This window comes from Gymnoscopelus braueri (genome assembly GCF_963280865.1).
Source record: "Gymnoscopelus braueri genome assembly, chromosome: 11".
Lineage (NCBI taxonomy): Eukaryota > Metazoa > Chordata > Actinopteri > Myctophiformes > Myctophidae > Gymnoscopelus > Gymnoscopelus braueri.
This window is the reverse complement of record NC_137613.1, coordinates 32566063-32581882: the sequence shown is the minus strand read 5'-3', so window position 1 is coordinate 32581882 and position 15820 is coordinate 32566063. Positions and strand designations below refer to the sequence as shown.

Below are 15820 nucleotides of genomic sequence, written 5' to 3'. Positions count from 1 at the left end.
TGGCATGGCTAAAGGTGCTTTGAAACTGTATGATGCTGAAAGGTGAACTGACACTGTGACACAATATAGGGTTAAGGGGGGGGGGGGATTGTTTGGACCCCATACAAGTTTTGTTTTTGAACTCTGATAGAGTTTAGATGAGCAATAGATACACCAATGTCTTTGTGCACAGGCCTTGTAGTATACAGGTCAGCTGTCATAGTCAGCTTTTTATGGAATGCAACCATTTGACGCCTTTATATTGGTACATTTTACAGTAAACCTTGATTGTGAGAGTTTTAGTAGTCTGTAAAAGATTTGTATCTTTATCAATCTTTATTATTTGAAAAACAGTAAACCAGCAAATCTCAAACATTGTTCAATTCAGTTATATTAAGTGTAACAGTCATGCCTGCTCCTTTGCGTTGTCGAATACATACAGGTTTGGCTAATTATGAATTCAGGTGAGGCCTGTCATTTCAAAAGCCGTGATGTAATGTCAAGGATAAAGTGTGTAAAAATACACTGGACATTAAACATTATATAAGGACTGATATAATGACTAAGGTTTGAGCAAAAACTGCCAAATGTATTATTTATAATGACGCACACTCACACACACACACACACACACACACACACACACACACACACACACACACACACACACACACACACACACACACACACACACACACACACACACACACACACACACACACACAAAAGTTCTAATCTGAAAATGGAAAACATTTGAATGTGTGTGTGGTTAATATGCATATTATTTACCGTTGTTTAGTGCCCTCTCTCCAAATGTAAATTTTCATAACAGAAAAAATGACGTGGAGAAAGTGGATTATAATAAACTCAACCTAATAAACTAACTGTTAACATCGTCCAAAGCTTATTATAAAGTTAATTCTGTAAAGCCCTAAAATATTGTTTAGTTAACATTTCAAATGAATGATTAATGCAACATTAAAAAGCAAAAAACAACCTGCTAGATAATTGTCATGTAGATTAAATCAGAGGATAAATGAGTGGATGTGACATGGCTCTGCCCATGTACTCACAAATTCAAGTTCACTTTAACAGTTATTTATTTATCTGTAGAGTTTTTGTAATTTTTTTGCTATTTACCAAAATGTAAGGAAATACTGTCATGCATTGTACTCCATTTGAGTTAGATATTAAAATGTCTTAGAAGCCTTTATTCATTTTATCCAGTAGCATGTAAACTTTAATGCTGATTTCAAATTCCTCTAATTCTTAAAATTCATGCTTAATCTGAGCTGTTGGATACTTCTGAATGAATGGACACCATTTAATCTAAATTGTGCCCAGTTTAATTTAGTAATAAAATGACTGACTAGTAGTACTTTACGCTAATCGGGGAAAAAGGTTATTTACGAGTGCCTTTTGACTTATCTTTGAAGTCCCCTGCTTTGTAGAAAATAATAGAATTAACCATTAGAATTTATTTGAAGCCACGCAATTGAAATGCAAACATACAAAGTAATATTGGTTACATCAGGCGCCACAGATTCACAAACCAGCTGGTAAATAAATACTGCAGCACATTTGAATAAATCACATTGCCACATGACATGCGAACAGAAGACAGTGTCCCCCTTTTCAAGACTGCACCATCAACCATCAAACCTAAATAAAAACACACAGATGTATTGGCAGGGCTCATGTTAAAATCTAATAGAAATGCAATAAGTCTTTGGTGAGGCAGTTGAAAAGCGTCTCAGAGCTGTCAAGGCTCTTTTAAGCCTGTAAGATGAGATCTCGCAAACAAACAGAATCCATATTGAGTGACTGCGTTCTGAGCAGCCCAGAACCCAAACTGCATGTTGTAGAGAGCCCCATGTGAGCAAAAGCGATGCCCCGCGGCTATATAATCATCTCTCAAAAAGTGCTTTGCGAGGATAGAAGGAGAACAGCATGTCATTTGACTGAGACTAATGTCCAGAAACGCATTAAACCAAAACATCGTCCTCCCTTTCCTCCCAGGCGTTCCTGTGCCTCAGTGGACCCAAAAGAGAAATTAGATTGAGGGGAGCTGATGTGCCATCTTGCCTCTGTGTCCTATTAGGGAGGGTAACAGTAACAATATGCAGGGGCATCAAAGTTAACATTCTTCTTGCTGTGGTCCCCCACCCTCTCTCTCTTTCTCTCTCTCTCTCTGTCTCTCCCCGTCGGGTTCTTTCATACAGCCCAGTCACAGGGTCCATGTCCCCTGGCAGTACCTCACAGATTATGGCCCGCAAGAAGAGAAGAGGGGTGAGTCGATCGACATTCTGACTTTGTTCTATTCTTCTCTGTGGTAGTTCAGTGGATCACGTTCTTTGGCTTGAATGTCTTGTTGTCCTGCTTCGGTTTGGTTCTGACACTCGCTTTGTTCCCGCTGTCGTTTAGATCATAGAGAAACGACGCAGGGACAGGATCAACCACAGCCTATCGGAGCTGAGGAGACTGGTACCCAGTGCCTTTGAGAAACAGGTACCTGCTGACCAGTAAAAACAATAATATATATATATATATATATATATATATATATATATATATATATATATATATATATATATATATATATATATACACACACACACACACACACACACACACACACACACACACACACACACACTAAAACAAAAAATAAATCTTTCAAAATGTGGGTCTAAGTGCTACTTATCAATGGGATATGATGAAAGTATTATAAAATGTGGTGGGCTAAAGAAAATGTGATCACTTTCTGGTTTTCAGGGCTCATCTAAGCTGGAGAAGGCAGAGATTCTGCAGATGACCGTAGATCACCTCAAGCTTCTACACGCCATGGGGGGGAAAGGTGAGACATCCGAGTTTGGTGCTCTCCTCTCCACGTCACCAGTCATAACTGGATATAATGTCGTCTTTGACTGCCTTTTTTTTACTACTGTATATCTAACCTCTCTCCTCTCTCTACCCTACCCGGTTCTCAAACGCTCTCTCAGGATATTTTGACGCAAGGGCTCTAGCAGTGGACTACAGGACGCTGGGGTTCAGGGAATGTGTCGGGGAGGTGGTGCGGTACCTCAGTTCCCTGGAGGGAGGGGCCGATTCCCCGGACCCCATCGGAGCACGCTTAGTCTCCCACCTCTCGCACTGCGCCAGCGAGCTGGACCCCTTGCTCCTCCAGACGGCCCCTGCTTCTGCCCTGCCCTTTCCTCCCTGGCCTTGGGCTTCCTTCGCTCAGATTTCACCGGGCGTGCCAGCCTCCTCCTCACCTCCCTTTCCCGGGGCCCGTAGAGAGCTGGCCCTCATGGGAGGCTACCCGTCACACGCAGCCCTCCGCCTGGCTCCGCTGGCCGGCTGCCAGCAGGGGGCTCATCCTTCGCTCCTGACCCCGGCCGCCCTTGCTGCCATCCGCAGGGTGCCTTCTCTACCCCACAGCTCTCCTGCCCTCGCCCCTTCCTCGGCCCAGAGACCCGCCCAATTGTCCCCTCACAGCGCCTCCAGGGCTTCGCCTCTGCCTCTCCTCACCCCGTCATCCTCCTCTCCTTCTTCCACCTCCTCGTCTCTCTCCGCTACATCGTCCTCCAGCCCTCCACAAGTCTCTTTCAGGCCCTTCGCACCTCTGGGGTCTCCCACGGCCCAGCGCAGGGGCATGGGAGGATCGGCCAAGTCGACACCGGGCTGGGGGACTGAGATCGGGGCCTTCTGAGGGGAACTCAGCAGGCCCACTCCAAACGAACACTATGCAGCGCACACGGAGTCCATACGTGCACCGTAGAGGGAGTGAGACGCTGTTGAAAAATTATAATGGACGTTTCTTCACTGTCTCTAAGCAAGAGGGACTCTAAAGCCATATCAGACTGAGGGGTGAAGTTTTAGATAATCAAGAACAATCAACTTAAGGATAAATGAAGAATAGCATGGATATGAAGAAATACGAGTCTGTTAAGGAAGAATTAAGGAAGAGATGCTTCCGAGGATGACATTTTGAGTAACTTCATGTTTATGAACCTCCGCAGACAAATCAATATACAGACGTGAGTGTGCGTGTGCACACACACAAATGCACAAACACACGCACGCACACGCACACACACACACACACACACACACACACACATACACACACACACACACACACACACACACACACACACACACACACACACACACACACACACACACACACACACACACACACACACACACACACACACAACGCATTGTACAGCCGAGCCATAAATGATAAACATAATGGAGACAGACTCAACTTTCTACTGTGATATTTTGCTGTTGGTTTATCAAATCATTTATACATTTGATTTCTTTTTATGATTCTGTCGGGTTGACAAGGAATGTGTGACGAAAAAAATCTATATAAAGACTAAGTGCCTTAAATCTTGTCTCTTCTTTTACTTTTTGTGTGTGTGTGTGTGTGTGTGTGGCGGGGTGTGTATGTGTGTGTGTGTGTGGTACACAACGACACAAGTGGATGTTTTCTTCCCCTCAGCACAGCAATCAACAGCCTGCAGACATTTTGCAGCTATACATTACTTGCTATGGTGGCAAAGGAATGGCCTACAACTACATCTTACCCACTTAGCCATATTAACCATGTCTGAAAACATGGCTTGCATGTTCCGCAACCGTAACCCCCATTGGCATCTGAGCCGTCTCCAGCGGTGGCTGATGGGAGTTGTGGCCTTGTGGCGGTGGAGAATAAACACGGTGGGCACGGGTGATGTTTTTGGGATGCCGCGGCGAGGCAAACAGGCCTATCGCCTTGCCCTCTCATTGGCAGAACTCTGTAATTTGCCTTCCCCTCATATCAATCTATCTATCTTTCCTCTCGTCCGCTGACTCTCTGCCATTCTCTCTCTCTCTCTCTCTCTCGCTCCAATCTTGTGGTGAACCAGCGGATATCTTCTCTCCTGTTTGTCTGCGCCACTGTCTCCCCAACGAGGGACAGACAGAACGAGGGAGGGAGGGAGGGAGGGAGAGAGTGAGGCATGCCGCGACAGAGCACAAGAGAAGCTGAGAGAAACAGGGACAAACGAAGGCGAGAGATCTGAGGAGCTGTGGTTGAATGACTGATACGGGAAAAAAGTTCAATAAAGAGTGTATGTGCGTGCATGTGTTTTTGTGTGAGTGGGGCGGGGGGGGCGGGGGGGGGGGTGCACAAGGGGGTGGGGACCTAGTCCTAGAGGCTGAGAGAGAACAGGGGGATTTTAGAAGGTTGAAAGGACAGGAAGAGCGATGGTGTGAATAGCCAAGAGTCACTCGGCACGTTCGCAGCGCAACAACAGACCCCGGATAATGAAGAGTGACGCTTGTAACGAGTTGTTTCTCCAGAAGATCATCATAATTGCACCGTGCCTCACCGAAACGGCTCCGCGGGGATGAGAGGGCCGCGGAGAAGCCTTGTGTGTGTTTACTGCCGGGGAACGCTTTGATCTACTTCAGGATGCAATGTCTGTGGTCTGCGGTGCAAAATGTGTGTGTTCCGCAATGTGCACATTGTTTATTTGAGCGAGTGTGTTAGCCTATGTGTTTGTTGTCCGGCTTTTATGTGTGTGTGTGTGTGTGTGTGTGTGTGTGTGTGTGTGTGTGTGTGTGTGTGTGTGTGTGTGTGTGTGTGTGTGTGTGTGTGTGTGTGTGCGTGCGTGCGTGCGTGTGTGTCTCTTGCTGAGTGTTTTGTTTGTATGGTGTTGTGTGAGAGCACACATTGGTGTGTGTGTGTGTCTGTGTGTGTGTGTGTGTGTGTGTGTGTGTGTGTGTGTGTGTGTGTGTGTGTGTGTGTGTGTGTGTGTGTGTGTGTGTGTGTGTGTGTGCGCGTGCCTGTGCGCATGCCTGTGCGCGTGCGTGCGTGCACTATGTGCTGTAATGTGAGTCCTCAGGGCTGGCGTCAGGGCTGAACCGCGGAGGCGGCGTGGCTCTCGTGCGAGGCCGGCCGGCGGTCGGACAGACGGTATGGTGGGGGGGAATGTTTGTGGAGCGTGCACACACACACATACACACACACACACAGGCTGGCTGGCTGGCTGGCACTATTCTGGCCTTCTGAGTAGAGGAGCCAGAGTCACCACCACAGCTTCCAGGAAGGACAACCACAATCACACTGCACTGGGTTTCCCACGGGGGAGGGGAGGGGGGAGAGGGGGGAGAGCGAAGGGAAGGGAGGGACAGAGAATAGGAGAAAGGAGCAGGGAGGGGAGGGGGGGACGGGGGAAGGCACAGAAAAGACAGCAGACGCTGTGCGGTCAATGTGGAATGAGGAAGAGACGAGGGTAGGAGGGAGTAATGGGAGGGTGGGGGGGGGGTGTTGCAGTAGGAGGAGAAGACAACTGAGATGATGTTTCTTTTCTGTTATGTGGATGAAGTAATAAACACAATGCTCACTGTTACACATCTTTTTTGTATTTTTTTTTTTATTGGATTCTAGGCTACAGTACATGTAATATAATGGTAGTAGTAGTAGTAGAGTAATAATAATATAATGATTATTATTAATAATATTATCTTTGTAAAACTTTAAAACAGTACAAAACGTGTTACATAAATTGATTTTTCAAAGCAATAGAATTTGAGGGAAATTAACAAAATAATTGTAGAAACGAAGATCAAAACCCAAAAGTATTAGGATACTATTAAAGAAAAGATATAAAAAGATAACAAGTAAAATATAAAATGAGGTAAGTTAGTGAAAGTCTTCACTTGATTCAAAAATCAACAATTTGCTAGCCTAATACAGCACCTGCGTGCGTGTTTGTGCACGCATGCGTGCAAATGGTATGCTACCAGGCAGAATTGTGGCAAGACTTTATTTTTTATTTTTTTTATTTTAAGTTTGATTCAGCAATTCTTCAGGGAGAATCCAGACACAGCATTATGCAGTTCTTCAACTCTAGGAGGATCAGCCATGGTAATGACCCGCTTCAGGTAGCAGCGACGCCTGGAATACAACAACAGTATACAGTATTTTAAATAATGCATACCTGACAATAAAAATGGCACCATTTGAGCGTGCGGCTGTGCCTGCATGTGTCTAAAAACATACCAATGGGTTGAATCCGGGGCGGTCGCATCGACGTAGGTGTAGAACTGACAGTTCTCATCTTCAGTACAGGCTCTCTGGCAGGCGTTTGCATCATCCAGCACCACGAAACGGAGATCAGAACCCACGAGATCTACACCTTCATAAACTGCCCTTGACCAGCCTACAGTAGGAGCAGAACAGGATAGAAACTTTAAAGCAACCGTAGGCCTACCTTATAAAATACCAAAGCAGTTGGTAGCTGAATGAACCTTACACTATTTGATTCCTTTTTTCCGATAGAAACGTCATGCTATACATTTTTGGGTCAGTTTGTCAGGTGGCTACATTACATACTGTTATCAGGATGACAGAATTGTGGTGGCATTCCAGAGATGGCTCCATCCATAGCACTGGTCACCATTTCGTGTGCATTGCTCTTCAGGTAGCAATGGAACCTGGAAACATACGTAATGATGTAATCATTTGTTCATGAACACAGAGATCATTCAACAAAACAATCAATATGTAACAGGTGCATAACATTTCCGACAGGCTAAACAAAGGTTTGACCTGTAATGTCAGAATAAATGTAATATTTCTACTAAACACAGCCGACTTAAACTATGAATGAGCATTAAACCAGATGATATCCATGTAAAACCATTCTTTATTCACTTGAGAGTGAAACAAACCTCCCTCTCCCTCCGTCCCATCCAATCTAGCACTAACTGCCTCTCAGAGTATTGAATAGGTGATCTATCCAATCCAACATGCCAACTTGGACGACATGCTTGTCGATGTCTTTGCAGGCACTCGCAAATCTCCTGGTCTGCTGGGGAACTTAAAACTTCTTTCAAATTCACCATGACATAATATACTGCATTTACTCTTTTTTCTTTATTCCTTTTTTTTTAGGCCACAAATAAAATGGTTCCTCAGAAAAGTGACGAAAGCGCAGTTTCCTGTATTCTCCAAACGTTCTCCCACACATAACCTAAAACAATATATTCGCAAAACATATTTGACAACGATCTTGTAGTATTTCATTTTCAATACAGTACACACAGTCAGTACACTCACCTTTTGTCAGTTTCAGTGAAGTAGGTGAAGAAGTTGCAGAGTGGATGATGAGAACACAGGCTCAGACAGTGTTCAGGTGAGACTGCAAACAACATTTCAAGGTCGTGTCCTGGCATCTCAGTGTTTATCTTCATCTCGGTCGCACATAAATGATCTATTTCACAGTGTGAAAACAGGCACATTAAAGGACCATACAAGTATTTTTGCCTGTTTAGCCCATTGACAGATTAGGCTACTGGTGATAATAGTCTACGGGAAGCATACCATATTTGTTTTATTATCGAATGCATGTTTCCTACCTTCTATGAAGCTAATTGGTTTCCGTTAACTTCATTATGGTACCAAAATCAACTTGCAGACCTTTTTCCTTTTTGTTATTGCTGCATGAAAAGCCTATGTGCAGTTGAAAGCTAAGATTGATTTGATAAGAGAAGATTGTAATACTGTAGTTCCATTATCTGTGACTTCTTTATTGCAATATCAATATTAGCCATAGAAGCAGATCATTCGAAGGTGGGTTTCTCATCTGAAAGTTACAATAAGAAAAAAACAAAAAAAACAATGCAAAAACACCAATATGGTCCTTGAACCTGCGTAATCTACTGTGTAGACTACTATTCGTTTGATTAAGAGTGAAGCCAATAGCTGTATGTACTTTGTTGTGTGTCAACATACGTGATTCATTGTGCTTGTCTTCGTACACACTGTGGGAGAATCCAGAGAAATGTCCATGCATTGCATTTAGCGCTGGAAGCTTGGGCACTGTCCAGCTGAATTTCAGATGACACTTGTGTCTACAAACAAGAGAATTCCACAATTATATCAATAATGTCTCTTGTAATAGCCTAAAGAAGAAATGCATTTCCAAATATAGTCCATTCATTTTTAATAATAAATAAAATAAAAAAGACAATTTATTTTTTACCACGTAAACTCCCCAAGGGCTCTATGCTAGGTCCGCTACTTTTTCCCTCTACACCAAATCTCTGTGAAATAATACTATCTACAATGTGTCACAATGTGAGCTTGTAGATTGGCTATTTTTGTCAAATATTACCCACCAGAATAGGGATGCTAGTGTTCAAGTGGTTAACCACTTGAAGTGGTTAACCACTTGAACCCCATATGGTTGAGTCCCTCATGGCTCTATACTAGTGACTTTTCTGTTTTCTGTTATTCTGGGGAAAGCTTTCGCTGAAAATAGCCGATCTACAAGCTCATGACATATTACAAGTGTGTAGATCAGCTATTTTTGAATAGCCGAATAAAAATACAAATAAATCTGATTTTACAGGCGACCCCCTGTATCTCTCACAAGGACCCCTGGGTGTCCCTGGACCCCACTTTGAGACCCAGTGCTATAATTTACCTGATATTCTCCTTGTTGAAGAGTTTATTGATGTATGTGAAGAACCCACAGCCAGGGTCATTGGTGCAGGCTCTCTGGCAATGCTCTTGGTCTTGAGTGAACAGGGAGCGGTAGTCTCCCCCATAGAAGTCCATGTTCTCGTACATCGTAGACAGACAGACATCTGACAGACAGAAACCCAACCAGAGAGATGCAGTTTCACTCATTTTACATTTGCACAGGAGGAATTGATTTAGGCTTCCATGAGTTGCAGTATCAACACATAAATTTTTATGCAGGATTGCAGAGAAAGTACAAAATGATGATGATGATGATGATGATGATGATGGTAATAATAATTAAATAATACTTATTTATTTATATTTATATTCAGTGTTTACAAGTGCTTTACAAAAAGAGAAAATAAAACTATTAAACATGTACCCTACAAATTAGATGAAACTAGATCCAAGTGAATGAGTTTAGATAAAAAAGTAATGTCATTATAAAATAGTTGTAAAAATCAAGGCAGGAAATTTTCAAGAGTGACTTAAATGATAACAGCGATTTAGTTAATCTGACCTCCTCCGGGAGGTCATTCCAAAGCCTAATTATAATTTTGTCACAAGATGGCTCACCGAAAATAGCCAATTTTCAAGCTAACATTGTTAGCTTGAAAATTGGCCCTAATGGAAAACGCGAGAAAAGAAATAATATCCGCACACTGTTTAGAATGCTCCCACAGTGAATTTAATGTACAACGTGTCGACCTGAAATGGTCTCCGTCAGGTACATACACACAGTGAAACATGAAAACGCACCGTCATCAATTCTAGTGTTCAGTCTACATTTAACAACTTAAACCCCATATGGTTGAGCGGAGGTCCTCAGGGCTATATGCTAGTACATTTTCAGTTTTCTGTTTTTGCGGGGAAAACATAGCTGAAAATAGCAGATCGATAAGTTCACACTGCGAAGCGTTGGGAGCTTGTCGATCTGCTATTTTCAGCGAAAGCTTTTGTCCTAATACACGGATGCTGGGGTTTAAGTCGATATAGAACAAGCAGCGAAACATCATCAGACTTTTTATTTTAAATTTCAGTTTAGTTTGAATTCGTTTTTAAAGTGGGTTTGCTAGTTCATATTTATGTTTTGAAAAGGCTCAGTTTTAGATTACTTTATTAGTTTTTCATTGAAATATGGGGTAGTTAGGGGTGAGATTTAACATCAGACAAAAAGTGCAAATAGCAAGCTCAAGTTCTAGTTTTTGTTATTTTGTCTAGACGGAATCATCATAACATCACCACATCATAAAAAGTATTTCCGGGCAGAAAATGCTGGCAGCGTCGCATTGGAGCAGTATTATTAATTAAGCTTATTCCTGGAAGAACAGGACCCATATGATATGGTTATATTGACGTAGCTAATGTTCTGGAATCTCTACACTTTATTTTAGACATTCTGCCCGATTATACCCATGTGTTGACCCTGGTAGTGTCACAGTGTGCCCTTTGACATCCCTGGCCTCCTCCTGTTGCATCCCTATTCACTACCTGCCCATAAGATGTCACCATGTTGTATGCTTCCCTACCTGCACTCCAAATGCAATGGTGGAAAAAGTACTACATTTCTTTACTTAAGTAAAAGTATCAATAGGCTACTGCAATGTAGAAGTAGGCCTACTCTGTTACTCTGTAAGTAAAAGTCTGGAATTCAAAAAAATGTACTTGAGTAAAAGTACTAAAGAATTGGCATCAAAATGTACTTAAAGTAACAACAGTAAAAGTAGGCTACTCATTATTCAAATGTCCCATTTCAAGTTTTAAAATGTATAAGACTCTTTTGAAAATAGCAGATCTACAAGCTCACAATGCGTCTCATTACTGCGACGCATTGTGAGCTTGTAGATCGGCTATTTTCAAATGGCCAAAATGGAAATAGGGCTGAAGTGGTTATTGTATGTTTTGTCATAATATTCAAAATCTACAAAGTATGTTTTTAAATAATTGTAGTGGAGTAAAAGTACAATATTTGCCTCTGAGATGAAGTGGAGTAGAAGTAAAAGTACTGAAAATTGGAAATACTCCAGTAAAGTAAAAATACCTAAAAATTGTACTTAAGTACGTTACTTGAGTAAATGTACTTAGTTACTTTACAGCACTGTCCAAATGTCCTCAGTGTTCCCAAGTCAGTGTGCTTCCCTATCTGACCACCAGATGTCACCATGACATATGCTTTATCCTACTTGAAACGTCACCATGTCAAATACATGGGCCATCATGCTGGCTTGTGATGGCTATATTTGGCATGATATACAAAATGAGCAGTCCATAATATACCATATTGCCATAAACACAACAGACCTAGCCCTAAATGTATAGCCTACTAGTATATGGTTTTTCATTCATTAGTTATTTTAATCAAAGTCTTGCTACGACACATTGATGTAAAATGTATATATATATATATATATATATATATATATATATATATATATATATATATATATATATATATATATATATATATATATATATATATATATATATATATACATATATATATATATATATATATATATATATATATATATATATATATATATATATATATATATATATATATATATATATATATATATATATACATATACATATACGTGTGTGTGTGTGTGTGTGTGTGTGTGTGTGTGTGTGTGTGTGTGTGTGTGTGTGTGTGTGTGTGTGTGTGTGTGTGTGTGTGTGTGTAGGCTTTCCTACCTGTCCTACACATGGCCCAGATGTAGCCTACCTGGTGTGCTCCCTTATCATCAGTCCACCTGTGCTAATTGTCCATTCCGTTTACCAATGTCCAGTTAACCTTGGCTTTGCATATATACTCCCCAGTTCCCCCTGTTCCTTTGTCAGATCCTAAGCAAGATGTTACTGTTCTCTCTTGGCTATCTATCTGGCCTTTCATTTTGTGTCCTAGTGTTCTTGACCGTTTTGCCATTGACTGGATTTTTGGAAATAAACTTATCCCTTGGATTTGTTTTCTCTGAAATAAACCCTTTGAACTGCACTGCCTGTCTGCATTTGGGTCCTACTCACAGCCAATGAAACGATGCCGGGTGATATGATCTTGTTGAACATACAGGACTCAAGAAAAGACAGAAGATAAAATGCATGGTTGTGTTCCTACCATAACTGCAGTTTTTGTGAGAGAAGGCGAAGCCAGAGGTCACACCCAGTAGTGGATGCTGTTCTGTAGGCTGTCCAGTGGGAGTGAACCTCAGGAAGCATTGGAATTGCCTAGAGAAAGGAAGTGTTGGCAAATCAAATGTCAAAGGCTCCTAGACTCCTAAGATTCGGTGAGTGAAATAGAACACAAACAGTTCACCTTTAGAACTAGGCTACATTAAAGCTGCACTATGTAACTTTCCTCTTCTACCCCGGATTTGAACCTGTTTTCCTGCCAGTGCTGATTTTTTTTTTACCATTGAGCTAATAGAGCCTACCTGTTTCTTCAGGGGATACATTGAATCTTGACCAAATTTGTGTCAGATCCTGTGTCTAGGTGAGACATGACCTTTGACACAATCTAAATGTCTCAATAGAAGACCACCCCAATTGTACAAGTTATATTGTATTATATTTGTGTTATACACTTACTATATGCTATACATTTAATATAATGATATAAATATTGAAGAATTATGTTTGCATGATAAAATGCGACTACATTAAGGTAGGCAGTGTGCACACAGTCCTTTAAAGAAAAATAGGCACTCCCTTTTTTTTAAAATCAAACCCTTATGAGATATTACCAGAGATATGTGTGAGTTTATTTATGTAGTGTCTTGACAAGTTTTAGAACAGGCAGTTCATCCTCATATTGTGCTACATTTCAGACATTACTTTTAAAATGTCTGCAGGATAACAGGTAGGATGTTGGGTTTGCTTATGAACATTCAATTCAGCTGGATTTTCTATTATTCTAAATTAAAAATACAACTGTTCACATGCATTTCCTACAGTTTGTATTTTCATGTAACCTACCGGTCGTCTGTGGTCCAGTCAGGTCGTATATAGGTGAAGAAGGAGCAGAATGCATGCTGAGTGCAAATCATCTGGCAATGTTCCACAGAAGGAGCAGGCACGTCCGTTATAGTTATTCCAAAGAAATCCATGTTCTCATGGAAGGTTCGCTCACACTCTAAACACACACACACACACACACACACACACACACACACACACACACACACACACACACACACACACACACACACACACACACACACACACACACACACACACACACACACACACACACACACAGTTATTAGGACTCATATTTTAAGGGGTCAAATATATGTGCATACTTTACAGCTAAACTAGAAAAGTGTGCTCCTCGGTGCACAGGTCTCCGCCAGACTGGGTTGCCTGCCCAGTGCCCACAAACTTTGAAATTCAGTCATAGCCAATTGGAATGGAATATAACAAATCGATAATGTGTACTGACTTGTGTGGGAGTAGTAGCAACAAAGTGTGTTTTGAGAAAGCACAAAAAGGGCAGAAAATCTAGTGTGGCAAATTGGCCTATATGTAGAGGTGCGTCATGATCCAAGAAATCCAGAGAGAAACTAGAAAAAGTGCTCCTCGGAGCACAGGTCTCCGCCAGGTCAGGTAGGACAGTGTGGGGCAGCGATGTTTGGAATTCGCCAATCAGGCTGGAATGTGAAAAATCTGGCGGATCGGACGGATCCGTCTTGATCAGTTGACTATAGAGATCATGTGTACCGTGATGTTTGGATCAAATCTGAAGGAGTGATATTAAAAAAATAGTTTTATATAAGTCGGCCTCCTGGTGGCGCTATAATAGGGCAATGTTGAAAGGGTGGCATTTGTTCATCAATGTAGTGCAAATGTGCGTGCGAAGTTTCACCGCAATCGGACGCTGCGTTTATGATTTGCAACATTTTGTTGGGCCACTCCTGCAAACTTTAGATGTCAATCTTAGCCAATCAGGATGGTATATCAAAAATCGAACAGATCCGTCTAGATCACATGGCTATAGCGATCATGTCTACCGATTTGCGTGAAATTTGGATTAAACGTGAAGGAGTAATATAAGTCGGCCTCCTGGTGGCGCTATAAGAGGCAGATGTGAAAAATGCAGGGCAAAGGTTTTTTCCTGACCTCTAGGGAGTGCACATACAAAGTTTTACACAGATCGATGCAGTTATAGGTAAAAACAGTAATCGTCATGTTATAGCGCCACCATGAGGCTGATTTGAAAATGTTCAAGTGGCATGTCTTCCTCGGCCTAGTGGGAATGTGCGTGCAAAATTTCACGGAAATTGCATGCTGTGTTCATGCTTAGAGGCATTTTGTTCAAAACGGAGCACTCCTGCAAACTTTGGAAGCCATTTCTAGCCAATCAGGATGGAATATGAAAAGTCTGAATGACCCGTTTCGTGTAATGACTATAGCAATACTGTGTACCGATTTGCGTGACGTTTGGACAAAATATGTGGGAGTACTGTCAAAAAATGTGTTTTGCAAAAAGCGGCCTCCTGGTGGCGCTATAACAGGCCCATGTGAAAAATTTGGGGCAAAGGTTCTGAATTGGCATCCATGGAGTGGGTGTGCACAGTTTCGCTGCGATCAAGCCAACAGTGCCGGAGATAACCTGTTCACAGACGGACACACACACACACGGACACACACACACACACACGGACACACACGGACGGACAGGGTTTAAAACATACTCTCTCGCCATGCCTTTCGGCCTGGCGGAGACAACAACTTTGATTGAACTATAACTATCACGTTATAGGCCAAAACGTGAATCGGCCTGTTTCAGCGCCACCATGAGGCCGATATAAAACATTTAGGGTAGAGGTTCCTTGGGTTACTGGCAGTGTACCGTACATGCAAGGTTACATGCCGATCGGTCACAAACGGACGGGCGGACGGATACACAGACAAACAAATGGACAGATGGACGAACTGAGGCAAAAACATAGTCTCTGGCCTTCGGACAGCCAGCCTGGAGGAGACAGTATTATAAAAGTAGAAATGTTGTCATAGTTACCTCCACAGAATGGTGGGGGGCAGAAAAAACGAACATGGTAATCATGACAGTCGTGGTCTGGTTGGGCATTAAGCTTACAGACGAATCCAGTGATTGTGTCAGCCCTGAAAAAGAGAAGGAGATTTTCAGTTAGGTTTTCACTCAGATTTGATGACAGAATGTAGAAGGTAAAAAAAGCAAAAATAGATCTACAAGCTCGCAACACGTCACAAAGCGGGGTTGTAGATCGGCTAGAGATTTGGTAGAGGGGAAAAAGGAGGGGGACCAAGAATGGACAACTGGGGGACCACGGT

The 15820-nt window shown here is 42.1% G+C and overlaps 1 protein-coding gene across 1 annotated transcript in view; it reads left to right on the top strand.

Annotated features, from left to right (window-relative positions):
• Positions 1-4194, top strand: part of heyl (hes related family bHLH transcription factor with YRPW motif like) — a 4745-nt gene extending 551 nt beyond the window's left edge. The window contains exons 2-5 of the mRNA XM_080442081.1: positions 2202-2268; positions 2404-2487; positions 2755-2836; positions 2982-4194. Coding sequence (XP_080298207.1) covers positions 2202-2268; positions 2404-2487; positions 2755-2836; positions 2982-3691 — 943 coding nt within the window. The 3' untranslated portion in view covers positions 3692-4194. The remainder of the gene's footprint in view (positions 1-2201; positions 2269-2403; positions 2488-2754; positions 2837-2981) is intronic.
• The last annotated feature ends 11626 nt before the right edge of the window (positions 4195-15820 follow it).